The sequence below is a fragment of the Chrysemys picta genome, chromosome 2, assembly GCF_011386835.1.
Source record: "Chrysemys picta bellii isolate R12L10 chromosome 2, ASM1138683v2, whole genome shotgun sequence".
NCBI classification, from domain to species: Eukaryota; Metazoa; Chordata; order Testudines; family Emydidae; genus Chrysemys; species Chrysemys picta.
The window spans coordinates 69,977,559-69,996,826 of NC_088792.1; the positions used below are offsets into that span (position 1 = coordinate 69,977,559).

General features: G+C 38.7%; 1 protein-coding gene across 36 annotated transcripts in view; it reads right to left on the reverse strand.

Annotated features, from left to right (window-relative positions):
- Positions 1 to 8,812: 8,812 nt before the first annotated feature.
- Positions 8,813 to 19,268, reverse strand: part of SATB1 (SATB homeobox 1) — a 104,894-nt gene continuing 94,438 nt past the window's right edge. For 10 of the 36 annotated variants that reach the window (XM_065583434.1, XM_065583445.1, XM_065583431.1 and 7 more), the window contains 3 exons: positions 14,624 to 14,827; positions 12,767 to 12,862; positions 8,813 to 10,504 (listed from right to left, as the gene is read on the reverse strand). In XM_065583434.1, the coding sequence (XP_065439506.1) occupies positions 10,025 to 10,504; positions 12,767 to 12,862; positions 14,624 to 14,827 (780 nt within the window). In that variant the 3' untranslated portion in view covers positions 8,813 to 10,024. The remainder of the gene's footprint in view (positions 10,505 to 12,766; positions 12,863 to 14,623; positions 14,828 to 19,268) is intronic. The other 26 variants (XM_065583458.1, XM_065583443.1, XM_065583442.1 and 23 more) reach the window with 5 other exon arrangements.

A 19,268-nucleotide genomic window follows, 5' to 3' on the forward strand; every position in this document is an offset into this window, starting at 1 on the left:
CAAAGGCTTAAAAAAAGTATGCATTTTTCTTGAATTCAAGGTGTCTTAAGCCATAAAATAATGCAGTACTGGTAGAGTGTGTATTTACATTGGGCTTCTCTGCATGCTATTTGGATGTATATTACAAAACTTAAAACAAACTGTTGCCAACCAGTCAGATTCACCCAGTTTTCTCCCACTCACATGCATTGGGTGGGAGAGGGATAGCTCAGTGGTTTGAGCATTGGCCTGCTAAACCCAGCGTTGTAAGTTTAGTCCTTAAGGAGGCCACTTAGGGATGTGGGGCAAAATCAGTACTTGGTCCTGCTACTGAAGGCAGGGGGCTGGACAATGACCTTTCAAGGTCCCTTCCAGTTCTAGGAGATAGGATAGCTCCATTATTATTATTATTGATGAGATAAGTATCATAGCTATGGGCCCAAATTTTTAAAAGGCCACAAAGGATAAAATACTGCTTACAGTTCCTTATAGGGAGCAAATTGCTTCTACTTAGAAGCTGATATACCAATTGATATACCAGTTGATATACCAACTGGCAAATCTTAATGCGACATGGGTGGAATTTTGGAATAAAAAAAAGAAATTACACAAGGAAGCGAGATATATTAGGGCCCATAGTTATATAGGAGTATTATAGATTCCAGACATCCATTTATTTTGTATCATAATGCCACTATATAAATCCATGGTACACTCAAACCTTGAATATTGCACACAGTTATGGTCACCCCATCTCAAAAATAATATATTAGAATTGGAAACAGTAATATTAGAATTGGGAAAAGTACAGAGAAGAGCAACAAAAATGATTAGGGGTATGGAACAGCTTCCATACTAGGAGAAATTAAAAAGACTGTTCATCTTAGAAAAGAGATGACTATGAAGGGGATACGAGAGAGGTCTATAAAATCATGAATAGTGTGGAGAAAATGAATAAGGAAGCATTGTTTACCCCTTCCCCTAACATAAAAACCGGGGGGTCATCCAATGAAATTAGCAGGCAGCAGGTTTAAAACAAAAGGAAGTACTTCTTCACACAACGCACAGTCAACCTGTGGAATTTGTTGCCAAGGAATGTTGTAAAGGCCAAAAGTGTAACTGGGTTCAAAAAAGAATTAGGTAAGTTCATGGAGGATATGGGCCATCAATGGTTATTAGCCAAGATGGTCAGGGATGCAACCCCATGCTCTGGGTGACCCTACACCTCCAACTGCCAGAAACTGGGACTGGATGACAGGGGATGGCTCACGCAATAATTGCTTTTTGTTCATTCCCTTTGAAGCATCTGGCACCGGCCACACTGTCAGTAGGCAGGATACTGAGTGAGATGGATCATTGGTCTGACCAAGTGTTGCTGTTCTTATTTATTTATATTTTCCTTTGCTTTTTTTTCCTCCTCAATCTCTTTCTGCCATCCTTCCAGTTCCAAGGAGTTCCTTTCCATCTGTATGTGTTATTTCTATTGTGTTTTTGCTGTTTTATTATTGTATATTTCAATTTTTTGTGCATGTATACACATGCAGTGGTACAAAGACATAAAGGATACATATAACACAAGGAAAACACACATGCCACACACTTGCTAAGGGTGCTCATCCATGTACGGTAGTGTCCTTGATGTAATTTTAAGTGTACATAGTGAGGGCAGCAATTTAAGATAACCTACCACAGTCCCCCCCTTCCTCAAACAATTTCTCACTCTACAGTTACAATTTCCCACACTTTCAGCTGCCTGGGGGGGAAAACAGATGAGCCCATTTATTCCTTGCATTTCAGCCTAACAAATCACCCAAGTGAGGCTCTGGCAGATCACAAGGAGGGGCAAATTCCAGACTGAGGGACCTTACCATTGGGAATGCCCTGCTGTCCATTGCTAGGAGTTCAATGGCAGTGGCAGAGAGTATGCAGATAAACAGCAACTAACTGTGGTCTGTAGGGGGAAGAGCAGGTGCCTGAAACAGCCAGCCAATTCAGGGCTTTATGTGTGTAGTAGATATACATGTATGTGTACCGCATATTGCAAACAACCTGTTACCAGTAATGAAACAAATCAAATGTCATGGCTATGACTTCAGAGCCATACAATATAACGGACCAGATTTGCTGGTGCAGTGGGCTGTGCTTGGTGCAGAACCAGAGGGACTGGGGCAAAGTGGCCTCAAGCCATTTTTGCACAGCCCTAATCCCAGGGCCAGTCAAGGACTAGGCCAGTTCCTGGCCCGAGTTAGAACAGTGTGAAGGTTGCTCCAATTATTCATTGGCTGCCCATGACCCGTAGCGGGGCTATTCCACCTGCTAAGGATCCTGGCTGCTCCCCTTTTCCGTAGACACAACTCCTGTGTTGGGAGATTAGAGGTGGTGGCACCATGCATATGGAACGTGTATCCATCCTGGAAAAGGTGGAGAAATGTAGCTGAATCTTAATTCTTGACAGCATAAGTACTAATTATTTGGATTACAGCAGCACATTTGCACTAGTGTTTTCTGCATAAACCTCTTTAAAGGGTTTATAACAGATGAAAGTTTGCTTTGAGTTGAAATATGGCATGCCAGGACTCAGAGCAGGTGCACATTTTTGTTGCCATTCTTAGAAATGAATCATTTTGTCAATATTTTTTGTTGCTTTCAGAAAAAAAAATGCAGGTATGTAATTAAAATAGTTTCCAAAACAGAATGTAAAAAAATACTTATTTACTCATAGAACAATAACAGCTCCCTCTTTCAGCTAAACCACACATGGATTTACAGTTAATACAAGGGACATGTTTATTAAATTGTAGATAGATTGCAATTCTTCCAAAGGATAGCTATGGAATGGCACTAGCTTCTGCAGTGCAGGGCACCCTAGAAATATCTACAATAAACTGCAGTAGCCTATCACATAAACTATAATATTACCATATTATTTCTTATCCAATAATCTGTATGCAATCATTTATATTTCCTTATGCAATCATTTAAAAGATTACATTCAACTAATGTTAAAGTTATGACACAGTGACAATCCAGGGCCCATTTTAAGAGGGAGAGAGAAAAATGTGGCTGCTCTAGAACTGGTCCATTTTTTCTCTCTGACAATTTTCAAGAAAGAAAAATCATTGTTTGAATCTTTTTTTCATTAACTAAATTAAGATGAAAAAAATTTATTATCCTTCCTTCCCCCCCCTTTTGTCAACAGGAAAGGGAAGGGGCTACCCCTTCCACCACCCCCCCCGCAATTTAGTTTGTTTGGGTTTTGTGGGCCAAAAAAGCGGGAAATTTAAACAAAAACAAAAGTTTTCATTTAGGCCCAAAAGCTATTCTTTGATGAAAAAATGTCAGCCAGTTGTAGGTGGGAGCAGTCTCTCTACCATGGTTAGGAGGGCAGTTTTGAAAGGTATTGCTACATTTTGGTTTGACTAGGAGCATTTGCAGTGAAGAGTTGTAGGAACTGAAGTTCTGAGGCTGCTGAACCTGCCTGTAGGAATGCAGGATTCTCTCTGTGCATGGAAAGAGGCCTTATTTGGTGCTGGAGTTGTCCTAATCTTCTTTTGTACCATACTGAGTTACTTTTGTGTTCTAAAAATGTCCTTTCTCCTCACAGATGTACCATCTAGCTATAGATACTGTCTCTATATGCTTTGTAACCAAATAACTACTGTATATAGAACATGTCAGGAGCCATGATTGGTCAAATTCTTCTCCGTGATGTTGTACAGCATCTCACGGGATTGCACTAGCCTACGAGACGCTGTACACCAGTAGTATCCAACCTTTAGCCTGAGGGCCAAACATATTATTTTAACAGGTCAAGGTCCTGCAATCAATACTTAGGGAGAGATTTTTTGTACCCTCTTTTGCTCCATTTTCACAACTGCCAGCTGGTGCAACTTACAGCAGGCCCCAGGTTACACAAACTCATGCCAGGGTTAGGCAAAGAATCAGGGAGCTGTAACTGGTTATTGGTTTTCAACCTTGCCTCTTTTATCTTTCTGGGGCTGTCCTGGGAGTTTGCGAGGGAGAGCCAGCCTTTGCTGGACCTCACGTAGGCTCAGGAAGAGCCAGTCAAGCTCCTATCCTGCTCTCCTGGAAAGAGACCAGCGCTCTCCTCCCTCTCCTGCAATGCAGCAGGTGGCCAAAGGGGGAATTGCTGAGCAGCTGCAGTGGGAAAAGGCCTGCTGCTACTGACAGCCCTCCCAGTTCACCTCAAGGCCCTCCAGGGTTGTAGGAGAAACAATACCCCCAGTGACCTGCCTATAGTAATGGGGCAGATTCAGACTTCAGTGTAAACATCACAGGGCACAGCTACGGAAATATATTTTCAATCTAAAAAAAATAAACATGTTCTTCTTAACACAGTCACTCTTGAAGGCCACAATATGGAGCATTGAGGGTAACAAGTGGCCCTCCCATTCAGTATGTGCAAGTTTGTCCCCTAGTAATGGCAGTGAAACAAAATTGGGTTAGTGTTAAGTAGGGGTCAGTGATAGACACATTCACAAGAGCAAGAAAACACGGAGTTAGAGCTCAAACCATTCTGCCCTGTTATAATGTAATGTGATGTAATGTAACTCATGAAGGGCAAGATTGACCAAGTCTAGGCACAGATATACAGCATGGGAGATGGTGGGAGAGACAGTTTCCTCCCCTGCTTACACTCCTGAAAGGGACTGGAACAATCTGCATTCATGCAATCAAAGACAGTGTAAAGCTGGTACCAGCCTATCCAAAAGAAGTGCGGAAGGAGCAGGGCAAGCAAGCAGGCTTAGGCCCCATTTCTGAGCCCCAGGTCCTAGAGTAGGCTGTAGCAGTGGTTGCACTCTGCAGCAGAGCTCCAGGAATGTGACACCAGCCTGTGTGCTTGTCTACATGCGGATGCTACATCAGATTAGTTTGTTTGCTCTAAGTGCAGTGAATTAACTGTATCGAACTGAAGTATGTCTACACCACTTTGTTACGTTGGATTAAAATACTTTCCTCGTTACGCATTGTGTAGTCCAAATTACTTTTTCTATATCTGCCACTACAGGAAACATGCCTGCCATAGAATGTGTTTGCATTTTAAACTCTCTGGTGCTGACATCTTGAGCAAATGGGGAGAAGATCCCTGGGGAAGAGGAAGAACGAGCTCTGGAAAGAGGGTTTGGAGGCAGAAACTGTGGCTGATGGTTGTGGGATTTGATACTGCAGGGAAAGAAAACTTCATAGCTTTACATCTCTAGCACAAACAGCATTTTGAGTACACTAGAGAACGGGGAAGGGGGTTAAAAGCCGAGCAGGCAGAGAGGATCCTAGCTCCACTCAACATGGCAGCAGACAGTGGATACCCAGAAAAAAGTGATTTAACTCTCCCCGCCCCCCAAATACAGTTGTATGTAATACAGAACATAATACTGGTACACCTCTGCAGTATTTTCAGGCTGGCGGCTAGTAGAGAAACTGCAGTTTCAGTGTGGCTGTCCGCATGGGGTTCTTGTATAATCTCTGAATTGGGTGGGTCATACGGTTCTTGGCTGCCCAGAAAAACCTCCTTGTGTGTGGTCCCCATGGTATATGGGCCAAGTTTACCTTCCATGGGAGTCAAGGGGACTCGCTGGAAAACTGTCACTTGCAAAAATGCAGTCCAGTTCCTCATAGTATGGGCCAGTAGTGGGATCATTACTGGAGGCCCTGTTCTTCTCCCTTGTCTTTAGATATTTCTGTCAGAGCTCCTTTGCTTTGACTCTGTACAGGCATGGCTCAGCGAGTGATCCTCATCTTCATTTGCTCTGACAGGATTTTGTAGATGTCTGCATTGCTGTGACTCTCCTTGAGATGAGATTGGATGTGCAGCTCTCCCAAGAGGGCAGTCAAGTCCAGGAGCTCTGCACAGGTCCATGCAGAAGAAAAGCAGGCATGTCTACTCTAATGGCTATGTGATTCCAGGTGTGTGAACTTGCAGCTATCGTTGACTGACTGCCAACACTTTATCAGAAATGTGACAAGAGAGCCCTGGAGCAGCTGAGACCACACAAGTACAGACAGGCTGATGCAGATGTGAAACAGTGCAGTGTGGGATAGCTGTAGGAGGACTGCCAGCAGCAGAGTAGTTAGGAATGGGTTCATACAAACTCTAAAGTGAATAAATTCCCTGCACAGTTTCTGTTCCAAGGAAGTTTACTGACTGTGACCTAACACACCAAACTGGCTTTAAAAAAAGGTTGAGTGCATGCAAGTTACTTTAAGCTGAACAACCTGAAGTTACCCTGATGTAACATCCATGTGTAGAAAAGCCCTTAGTGTGTCTAGTCATATGACCCTTCCACTATGGGCATGTGAGGCATAGCATAACATTAAGTAAAATGATGCAGCGTAAAGTCTCTGTAATACTTGGACATACTAGGGTGTGTTGTAGATGCTACATAACCTTCAACACTTGATGCTAGAGTAGGACTTTCTTGGCACCTGATTTACAGTGACTGCTGTTAAGTGTGGGAATTTCATAGCAGAAAGGAAGATTGGTAGCAGTGTTTGATACTTGCCCAGTGCACAATCTTGGCATTAACTCAGAATTTCACTATCTAAATCAGGCTCTCCATGAGTTGGGAGCTTTCCTTTCACTTCCCCTTTGTCATACCCTCCTAGTTCAACCAAAAAATTCATCAGAGAACCTTATTGAAAAACCCTATTGTTTTTAATTATTTCCTGCATCTTCTCTCAAAACTTAAAAGAGCAGCCCTTCAAACACAACTTTAGAAATCCCTTATGATAAGAATGGGAGGCCTTAACTTGGCAATCAGCCTTCAGTATACATGACTGTGAACACTGATTGACTAAAGCCATATTGTTCTTTGGATTTGGAGCCTTTTTGGTTACAGTACAGCCATATACCAAGTCCAAGGGCATACACACCTGGGACTGTATCACAAACATGTAAATCCTACCATGTAGCATAGGGATAAGTGGGGGAAAAGGCAATAACAATATTCCATTTTCTGCCCTTTTTATTGCTTTTATTTAAGTCAATGCTCAGCTTTTGCTTCGTAGTTAAAGCCGTTAAGTCTTATCAATCTCCCTTCTCTCCTGCCTACTGTGTTTTGCAGGCATTTGGCCTTCTTTACAGCTTAAATGTTATTCACAATAAACATTTTTCTTAGTATATTTTAATGATACAACATCCGAGCCATAGTTGTATCATTGCTGAGCTTTAAAGATAAACTTTAGTTACAAAGCCCAACTGGGACCGTTTCAGTGCTCTCAAGTCAGTTTCTTAATAGTACTTTAACCTTAAAGATACATCAGCTGGGCTTGGGGGAGGAGAGGACAGAGGTAATGGGGAAAAGGCAGTGCAGTTGTAAACTACCACTTAGAAGAGCAGCATACAGAAAACCCCAAATGATAATTTATTCACAATAGGGGGAAAAGCAGTTTATAAACTTGTTGATGGTATTTGCTCTTATCCTGCTATTGTGAGGTGTGGAATCTGCTGCCTAAACCAGGGCATTAGAAATACGTACATAGTAATTTATAGAGTGCCAGGATATATAAACAACTGCCCCTCCCATCCCAACCACACCACTTAATTTTAAATTATGCAGCCATATTCAGCCACCACTGGTACACTTCACAGGTAGCTGAAGTCACCCTTCACACTAATATGCTCAGGGCCTGATTCTCCTCTAAGTCAACTCTAAGTCATTGATTTAGCTAGTTATTCCTGATTTACACCAGTGAAAGGCCCTATCCACACTAGGGATTTGTCCTTATGCCAGCCAGCTGTGTAGCAATTTGAAACAGTAAAGCTTGCCCCTGCTTGAAACCAGGGGGTGCTCCACTGGTGCAAACAGTGGCTTCATTGGTCTGCACGAATGCAGCGAGACGGATTGCTGGCTGCCAGTTGCTATCATTGTGGTCACTCCCCTCAGTGACAGTGGAATCAGGACCCTAAGGGGAGCACCAGGAGACCAGGCATGCACACATTCTTGTGTCTGACTCATTTTAAGCATGTTGAGCAAAAAACCTGTTTTGCTATCTACCCGGTCTCTCCTAAGCTTAGAATCTAATATAGTTATAGGGGGAAATTTTCACTGGCACAAATGGCTGACTGCCAGTTGTACCTTGGCAAATTACAATGGGGGAGATGTCCAAAGTTTTAGTCATTTTAGAATGGTTACATTGAATTTGCAAACGCATGTTATAAATGGAACTTACTGGAGTTTTTGGACTTGTTGTTTTGTTAACCTAATGAACTATGTAGTATTATTCTTCAACTTTCAACTGTGGAATTTGATCTCATCTCCCCAGTACATATCGTATAAGCCTAGGCATGAATTCAATGCCTATTAGTTATTATGGCTCTAACAACCACGTTATTAATGATCATTAAAAATGCTTTTGCTTAGTAAGGGATTGTTGTACACAGAGGCCATTTTTCCTATTTATTTTGTGACTATTAATGGTCTTTTTTAATGTTTATACCTAGTGTAAGGAACAGTGTTCACATAATTCAAGTACTGTAAAATAAAACCAGCTGCATCCATTATACGTGCATTACTGCCAGGAATTGTAAATATGTTTTTGCCTGATAGCCTCTTGACTCAATAATATCCTGCTATCTCTGCTGGGCAGGCAAGTTTAAACCAAAAAAGACAGGTTATGATTTTCATAGTCAGACTGTGTTTCTTTTTAAAGTATGTTATCCAAATTCAAATTTTAAGAAGGTCGTTTTTAAAAAGTGTTTGTGATTTTAACAATTGAAAAGTCATCTTCAAAGTGGTGGCAAGAAGGTACAACATGCACTCAAAGCAGAGATATTTCTTTAGGATATACACGTAAGCAGACAAACCCTGCCATATCATACCATACAAACAATTTTAATTGTGTAGTTACAGTCAATAACCACTCCTAGTCAGAACATTTCTGCATAAAGAAAATTGTGATACACTTATAAAAACAGCCAGCTGTAACAAAATAACTGGTGTTTTCATAGCAATAAACTCATAAAAAAGAAATACACCTTTATACAGAAAATTTATACAGCTGTAGCTTTAAAATTGATTGTAAACCAAAGGAAGACACATTGCAAACATCAATTATTTTCACATTAATTGCATAAGTTTCTAAGGTGATCTATTAGTTTTATTTACCTAAGCTTATTTGCATGATAGTAAAAATTGCATACAACAATAAGAGTGAAGCTTATAGTATGAATTGCTTGGATAACATAGAGCACTTTTTATAGGCAACTGTGTAAAGCACATTTTCTCTATTTAAAACTTTTAAGACACTTTGTTTTACTGCCCATCAAAATACATTTATAAATAGAAAAAAAATCAGTATGATAACAAGAGAAGCAATATTACATTTAACGGAAACTTCCAAAAAAATTAATTACAACATGACGCTGCAGGATCTACAAATAAATAATGAGGACTAAATTGTGTTTCACATTTTCTTTTCATTTTTTTAAAATCATGTAACAATGAGAATGGAAAAAAAAAATACAGTGACCTTTATTTCCAAAACAAAAACAAATCTGAATTACGGCAGTGCCATATAATACAAGGCATTTGTTGGCATATGTTATCTTTAAACTGCATTCCACAGTCTATAGTTCTTTTGTAACATACAATAGAGCAAGAGTAACAAACTCTTTTCTTTTTTTAAATAAACGTGAGTTTCCAAAGACCAAGTGTGGAGTGTTACAGTAATAATTAAAAAAAAATAATTGAGAAACAAATCACAAAAGTTGTAATGCTTGTCTGAAGGCTCCAGAATCAAAATCACTGGTATCATGCTTATTGGGTACACCACAGTGTAGCCAGTGAACACAAATTAATATCAAACAATCCTCAACGCTTCATCTGTAGCTGCAAAGCAGTTTGTAAAACAGAGTAAAACATCTAGTGCAGTCTGCATTATCCTTTTTTTCAACTTTTGTGCAAGTTTTGGAAGATTCATTGACCAAACAATGAATGAGAGAGGTTTCTGACACAATGCAAGATGGAATTTTCGTTTCATTATTAAATACCAGTGGCACTGTTGAATGAAAATAATACTTTTTAGATCAGTCTTTCAATTCAGCATTAATCTCTGTGTTCCCTTCTACTGATAATTCTTCTTCTAGTTTCACTGAAAAAAGTGTGTTTGCATTTTTGTCTTGGATGCTATCTTCTAAATCCTTAAGCAACTCTTCCTCCTTGTATTCTGCAACATCCACTTCCAACCCGGAATTGTCCTTCAGCTTCCCATGGTGCTTGAGATAATATCGCTGGTTCTGAAAGAACTTGATAATGGTGTACTTGGGTAGGTCAAGCTGAGCCGAGAGAGTCTGGATTGCTTCTTCATCTGGATATAGGCCTACATCTTGTATGAAACTCTGTAGGATTCCCAGGGCTTCAACAGAAATCTTTGTTCGTGGTCGGGGTTTCTGACGATTTTCATCCTCAGATTCAGCTGGTGATGCCACTGTTGGTTGCCTTGGCGGTAGTCTGGGACCTGGTTGCTGTTGCTGCTGCTGTTGCTGTTGTTGTTGCTGCTGCTGCTGCTGGAAGACAAAGTAAATCATTTGGTAAATGTATTTTTGCTGATTTTTTTATCCTACCCTAAAAATCCAGATATTTAAGTATAATTTGCCAAGCTAAAAAGAAAGGCCCTGGAGATTTGAAAAAAGACTCACTACTGCCCACATCCAAATGAGTCAGAATTAAAATACAAATTAGTTCCTCTCTCTGCGAATCGGTGTTGGGAGAAGGGGAGGAATATTGGTAAAATACTCAGGTCTTGTCTAGATTAAGATTTGAAGATATGGTGGTAGCATGTGTTAGGGAACACTTTCTAACTAACATATTTTAAGAGTCAAGTGCAGACCAGGTATGCTAACTTGAACGTGTGTTAAACTGGCTGAGTTAAAGCCTAGAGGTGGGTCTAGGATTTAACATGTTAGAGTCTACACTAGACTTGAAAATGTGTTAGCTAATATATTCTAACATTCTGACATGGCATTTTAAAATCCTAGTCTAGACAAGGACAAAAAAAATCAGGAGCTAGGAACTCCTTACTTCTAATCATCACCCTGACGTTACCTTTTTCTGTGACCTTGGGAAGGTCAGTTAACCTGCCTGTGTTCCAATATCCCAATATGCAAACTGGGAATAAACATACATACTTACCTCCATTGAGTTAATATTTATATAGTACTAAGATACAAAATGCTAAATAAGTTGCATTATTATTACTATGAGTGAACATCCAGCATTCTAAAATGTCAAGCAATAAAATGACCCAGGATGCTCATCACAGAGGAATAAGATAAAGCAAATCATGATGTAAATAATTAACAAGAGTTTAAAATGAACGTTTGGAAGCAAGGAATTCAAAGACATTTTAAAAAGGTGATGCACTGAGCCCTAGGGACAGAAATGTTTTTCTCATCACCGGCTGGAGCACAGCACATTATAAGATTATGTTTAAATCAAAAGTGAATTTGTCAGCTACTGGTTTTGTTGAGAATTATGTTCCTTTACAGCACAAAAAGAATTGTTTAGTAAGATTTTTTGGATCAACAAATGTCTTGTCATATGGTGCTATTTAAATAAAGTAACAAGTAATAGTTATTGTTTTAAAAATTGAACAGTAGATATATCTAGATTTTGTCTAATAGAATATTTTCATTGTTTTTATATAATGGTAAATTTAGATACAGGTACTATAATTAAGCCCCAGCCCTGCTAATATTTATGCACATCCTTCTCTTGATGCACTGCAAGTAGTCCCATTCTAGACTTAAGTCCCAAACAGATGTATGTCCCTACTTAAAGGGCTTAACTTTATGCATGTGCTTAAATCTTTGCAGGATCAGGGCCTGTGTGTATGCTTTTCAGAGTTAGCACATACATTAATTACACAATTTATGGATCTACGAACAATTACAGTATATAAAATATCACCTACCATACTGTAAATACAAATACAAAATATCCAATCTTGCAACCCTTATTCACACAAGTAGACAGATTGACATAGTATAATGCAACTACTCGTGTGAGTAACGTTTGGAGGATGAAGGACATAATTTTTATCAACAAATCAAGTCAATCTGAGAAAGCAGCGTAATATTAGAATAAGTGTACCATGCATAAGCTTTTCCTTTTATCCCCCTAAGAAGTAATGTTATTAAAAACAATGTACATTTTCAAACCAATGCTGCTTTACTACTTAATATAGATATTTCTCTCTTTTTTTTTTTTTGCTAAATCAAACAGTAAGTTTCCAGGCTTTCACAATTATTTTAGTACTCAATATCCTAAGGGATTGTCTTGTTCAGTTTGTTTTATCTTTAATACACACTCATGTTGTTTCTGGCTGCTGGATAACTCTATTCTTTGTAGATTTGTAAATATTTTTCTATAATGGTAATATGAATGATCCACGAAGCCTCAGTGGAGGTTGGAGACTCTGAAAGCTATGGGTATTTTCTGCCCTTTGGGGCAGCAGTTAAAGGCTGACCCCAGAGCTTTAACGAAAAGGAATTAAATAGCTTCATCAGTTCAAACGGACACATAATGGAACTATTCTACTACATTTTGCATGATAGACTATCTTGCTCAGGAGTTTATGTGCTATCTGGTTCATGTGTAAGGATGCAGTGAAGCAGAGGGAAAACTACCTCCCGGGGTGAATATTGAGGCCTACCATGGCTAGCTCAGTGAGCGTATCTTTTCTAAGTATATAAATATGCTGTTTCTCTGTCATCTGGGAGTGGGTCCTGAAACCCCCTCCCTGACACATTTAACTTGTGCCAGCTCACCTGAGGAGCAGCACCCAGCCAAGGTCCAGTGGTCAGCAGGCCTGGTAAGAAAGCGCCTCTATGCTCTCCTTTCACAAGGGTGGTGGGAGAGGGGCTCTAAAGGAAAAACAAACAAACATTGACTCATCCCAACTTTCAACTGGGAGTAAATGGGATGAGGAATTAGGTCTGGTCCCCCTGTTGACCTGAATTTGATGGGTTAGTTTTTATGGCTCGCCACTGATCACATCCGACCAGAAGATTTATAGGTTCTTGTCCAATTCAGACTACAGAGTTCAAGAACTCAGAGAGTTCTATATCGGGAGAGGACTCTCGGGGTGCTCGGCAAGAATGCGTACACTGAGGACAATACCAAATTGATAAAATCTTTATTGACATTAACATAAAAATAAGAAATGCAATGAAACTTATAACTGCAAAACAGTAAAAGAATTCCAAAACTCCTGGTAGTAACATTTCTATTATAAGTACCTTAACCTAACATACTCACACCCTTCCTTGAGAACCTGGTAATAGGAGGTGAAGGACCAGCCTCACTCCTGGCATGCCCGATTACGCGATGGTGCTGCCTTCCCCAATGGTTAGGAATGTTGAGTAGTTATACTATACTTCACAAGCTGAGCTGATAGCATGATAGAAGATAGAATAGATAGATAGATGAAAAGATCTAAGAAGTAGAACTTAGTTTAAGAGCTCTAAGAGCCTAAGACCCCAAGAAGTCTAAGAAGAAGTTAAGAAGAAGAAAAGAACTAACTCCAAAGCAGCTACAAGAAGAAGGTTTAAGAAAAGAACTCACCAACTAACTAACAACTCTTACAAGGTATTTTAGAGGATCCTGACCTATGTAATTCAGGCCCAACCTACTCTACTCAAATCTTGTTTCTGTACCCTAAGAAATGTATGGGTACCCTTCTCCTATAGGTTAGTGGATTATGACACTTGCTAAATATATTAATAAAGGATCTCACTCCAAAACTGCCAACCTAGGCTCTTTTGATGACTTCGAGTTGTGGTGTAGCCTGCGGTTACCAACCAGTTGTAGAAGCCGGATAAACCTGTGATGTGATGTGGATAGTTCCCCCCTTTAGTTCCCCAAAGTTCAGGGACCATTCTTATCTGTGCCAAAGGTTGCCAGCTTTTATGTTGACATATTTATAACTAATTCTACTTTTTGCTATATAACAAGATCTTACTGGATCTTACAGGCCAGTAGGCTTCTTGCATTTCAGAAAAACTTCTTATTGGGAAACATATGCCTCAACACATCCTAAATCCCAAGGAATTAATACTAATAAAATATAAGAATAAAATGGATTAATTTCAGAAAAAGAAACATATTAATTAATACTGCTGGCTGGATTAGTAGGATATAATAGCTAGCAAAATAACCCTATGGGCTACACCCCTCCCTCCATTTCTGCTTGAAGTAAAGCATTGCTGTTGAGGATTTGAGTCTACGGTACTTGGATTTTAAAAGACACCACTTAAAAATATCCGTTCCTTCCATTTTATAGGTTATGCAAGTATCAGAACTGAACAGAGAGTAATGCCATCTTTCTAATTCTGACCTCTAACAAACTACTTGACCCTACCTATGGACATCTAAGGTAAGTAATCAATTATTCCTTCTCCAATCAGATACATTTAACCCATCTGGTCTATGTAAGTTTAAAACAATGAAGTGTATATGTGTTCACACTCTCCTTTTAATTGTGAAAGAAGATAGCAGTTCACTGTTATCTCTTTCTAAGAAGCCTCTGTTTAATCTGGCAGGAAGAAAAGAAACACTAATTTCCTTTGCTGCATTTAAAGCTTTATTTACTTAGTGCTATATTGGATTGGCCAAGGTAAACTAACCTGAATCTGCTCTGCTGGAACATGGATAATGTGGGAAGGTCTGTCACCATGGTGATGAACTGCATTGCTTTCTTGTTCATAAATGGCATCTCGTTCAGGCTGAGGAAGACTGAGGAACCTTCGGATCATTGAAAGATTCTCCCATAGGGTCCTGTTTTCTGGTGAGGGATCTTCCTTCCAACGTAACAGTTCACAGAGCCACCCCTTGAAGATAACATCAAAGTATTAGTATTCCTCGTTTAATAAGGGATAGATTCTACTCTCATTTACACTTCCTTTGGAGTGATTGGGGGTTCTACAGGGACAAACAAGGGCTGAATTTGTACTTTAATGTTGCCTCATTTCTCTCCCCCTTACTACTTCTGTCAGAAATTACTTTCATTTTAAATTCCGGAGGCCTCTCCTGAAATCTAAAGTAAATACTAAATGTGTCAAGAATCTGTTGTGTTATTTTACAAACCCATCACAAAATGGAAACTTTTTGCATAGCATGTTTTCAGTAGTTTCACATAGTTGCTATATATCAACAAACAAACAAATTGATCAAGGCAGCATCCCTCACATACTCCAAATATATAGTTAGTGTTCTGTTTCATCTAACTCCAGCATGTTCTTTCTTCTGTTTATTTTCTTTTATGTAAGCCAATATCCATCTTAGGGTATTAAGAATGTACTTCAGTAGCTGGTAGATGATGTCTTCTGGCTGCTGCTGCAGCTTCTTCTCCCCACCCCCCCTTTTCCTTTCCGAATTCTAGAATGCTGATTTTTCTTATTCAGAGTAAAAATACTTCAAAAATACGTCTTGATAAAGGAGTTCCATAATGTCCTTTTAAAAGAAAGGAATCCTTTGAGTAGACATTGTGAAGTTATATCTTCTTCCTCATTGCTATGTACCGAGGTGGCTTTGCAGGTGAACTTACCCCACGTGATAACTTTATCTATTTCAGACCCTTTCCCTTTAAAACAGACTTTAAAATCAGACACACAAGTTTATGTTTGATATTGTGGATTTAAAAGGGGATATGTTCATAGGTATGCACAGGAACATGCCATTTACACCATTTCCAGATTATAGCAAATTAGCTAAGAATGCACCCACTCCAACTCAGACATGTTCTAGGCCAGTGGTTCCCAAACTTTAACAACCTGTGAACCCCTTTCATGAAAATGTCAAGTCTCGCGAACCCCCTCCTAAAAATGAATACTTCCAGGGATTTTCTCCTTTACCTGAGTATAAATTATAAAAGCAGTGATCTTGGAAATACACAGTTTGTTTTTATGACATGCTTATTACACACTATTTATTATTAATTATTATTACATTATGAAAACGGCAACACTCTTCCAAGATCTCACTATCGTAGCTTGTATCACTTTGAATAAGCCTGTTATAAGACAAGGTTCCTATGTTTCATCAAGGAGTATCAAATGTGAAACAGCAGGAAGGTATTTAAGAAGTCAACTCAAAGAGTTCCTCTTACACAAGCATTCAGGTCTTGAGCAGTCCAGGCAAACAATGCACATTACAACAAAGCTTAAACTTGTTCTTCATAATAATTTTAAAAACAACACTAGCTGCCTATTTCATTTTAAAAACAGCAAAAAATATCCACCTCCCTTTCCATTTCTTATAAGGAGTCTTGAAGTTTAAATCTCCTCAGTGTGATAGATATGCTTGCTTTGATCTGCTTAGCTCTTGGAAGTCCAGGGGCTCCGGGCTGCTGGCCCCGTGCTGCCCGGGGTCCTTAGGGACAGCTCTGTCCGCCATTAGTGATTTTTTTCCCCGAGAACCCCCTGGAACATTTTGCGAACCCCAGTTTGGGAACCACTGTTCTAGGCAAACAGACAAAATTTATGTCAAAAGACTGTCCCATGAGAAATGTAGCAATTGCTAATTTGCTTCAAAAATAGAGTTTTATCTTGAAGATTTAGCAACTGGTTTCTTATGTTACCTTAAAATTAAATCTGGGGTACTTTCTGCCTTTGTATTTGATGTTTGAAAGGAATAGTGCAGACACAAACGGGCTACTATAATGTGCAGCAACTCTGCATTTCTTTGCAAAACGTGAAAACAATTACAAAGACATAAAACATTACAAGTACATAACATTTACAATTCTTTTTTAGCTCAAGGATTTTTTTTAAAACTAGCTCTATACAATTTTATTTCTTAATGCCGTAAGTAAGATAAAGTGATATTTTATTGGCCCAACAAATAATACATTCAGAAGCCTTTAGACCCCTTCTTCATGTACTAATGGTTTATCCAGACCAGTTTACTATATTTTCTGCAGATACACTAACAATGGAGATTTAGGTGTTCTTGGTGCCATACATACTTTGTCCAGAAGTTAATTTCAAAGTGTAGTTTTAAAAAACCATTACAGAAGAGAAAACAGTAGAAGTAAGTAATTTATTTAATCCTCTGTTATTTGGAGAGCTGAAAATTTAAAATATATGGTCATGTTCACAGGTGGCAGATTAAACAATGGATATGGAGGAAAGCGTATGGAAATAATGAAAGATAAATGCTTTAAATGAATATTGGGGTAGCACAGTTGAGAAACCAAAAACTTAAATAGGGCCAAACCCAGATTTGTGCTGAATGGGTACACTGGGTAAAGAACATAATGTATTAGAAAACTGTCCTTTGTGGAAAAAATAGGCTAGAAAGCCAACCTATTGCTCAAAAGAGTGCTAGTGAGAGAGAATGGCTACTGTGGTCTCCAGTGCAACATAGGCTAAGAGGTCTAGTCTAGGAATCTGATTAGGAAATGTAGCCAGCTCCGTAGCACATATGCCATGATGTCTAGCACATGCTAGATGAGGTTGAACGCATTTCCTTTTTAAAGCAGCAGCAAAGTGCACCTAGCTGTGGATTTCTCCTGCCTGCCTTAAGGCATTGTGCTGTATGTGGGTAGGTTAGTGCATGGACCACATGCACTTCAGCATCATGCTGCTCCTTCCAGTTTTCTGTGTATTCCATAGGCAGAGGGACAGCATTCTGCCTTTTTTTTTAAATTGTACAGCACCAGTTAAATTGATGGGTAATGTAGGTTTTTGTTTAAAAAATGTTAAAACCCAATATTAATAAAAAATACGGTTGTGAAATTTTTAATTAAAAACAAAGAAAATTGTCTTTCAAATGTTTGCAGTCTGCTGTGCTCCCCACTCGAAATGTGTGGCATTGTGCTAGTGCTCCTGAAGCAGAAAATGAAACTGACAAGTCTATTTATATCATAGGAAGTGAAAAAGAAAACTAAACAACCTGCAGTTATAGGGTATAAGTAACACAAGCAAGGACATTTGTTTTTTAGCCTGACACTGTCCATTAGAACTTGGGCATATGTGGTGAACATGTGGACCACAGATGTTCTTTAGAAAAGATTCATCACAATTATGCTGGTTTAACAAATATTTCAGAAAGAGCGCTTTGATTCACTTAACAAAATATTTTTTCTCATATTGTCACTTCAGTGTTTCTATACATACTAGATTGATCCTTATTTTTATTAATTGCCCATGACGAACATAACATTTCCAGTAGTTTGCTATTAACCTTTGCCCTGAAATAATACTTCTAATTCCTTATCTAAAAATAATTTGATGAATTGTAAGTTGAAGCGTCCCCTTAGCTTTCCAAGGAAATGCAGTGATTTTAAGAGACTGAACTCAGATGCTTCTCACAAACTATTTAAACGTGCAGTCATAGACTGCTCTTCTAACAAAAGTGTCTATTTTTCCATGTTATTCTTCATGTATTTTAAAAGGAGCAGATAGACATTTTGTTGCAACATCTGTGTGGCAATATGGAAATAACCAATTTGTTTCTTCTAAAATTACAAGGTTAAAAAAAATTTACTGGACTAATCTCTACTATGTATTTCTGAATACTTTTATAAAGCCTGATTTTATTAAGGTTTAACTGATGCGAGGGGTGAATGGGCACTAACAGAAGTTGTATGATCTAGCTTCCACAGGGGACCAAAATCACTGTACCAACATCACTTCTTTTAGACTAAAATGTCATTAATATTTTACACATTTCCAGGTTCAGTGTTCTGTACCAGATAAATGCCTCAAATCACAAAATTCAACACACTGAGAAAGCATATGTGAAATGATTTTTTGATTTAGTTGGGGATTGGTCCTGCTTTGAGCAGGGGATTGGACTAGATGACCTCCTGAGGTCCCTTCCAACCCTGATATTCTATGATTCTATGATTTTTATAATATTTAGAAAAACAATTGGATGGACTTTCAAAACCATGACATCTTTTGTTTTGAATCTGTTTTTACTTGGAGCAAAACATGAACAGATGTAGCTAATGTAGCTTTTAAATTTAGAAATGAACCAACAAGGCCAAATTCTGCCCTTCTATGATAGTATAAATCTGGAGTAATTCTATTGACTTTAATCAGGTTATTTCTTATTTACACCAGTATAACTGAGGGCAGAATTTAATTCATAGTTTTTTCATGTTTTATGGCATCTCAAAATTATAGGACTATAAGATAATAGGCAAAAGACTCACTATTCAAATCAGATCACAACTGTTTTTTAGTGCATGCAAAGCACAGTGAAGAAGCAGCCTTTAAAAAATTAGGCCAATTCAAAAACAGCAAGCTTAAAAAACTAAAACAT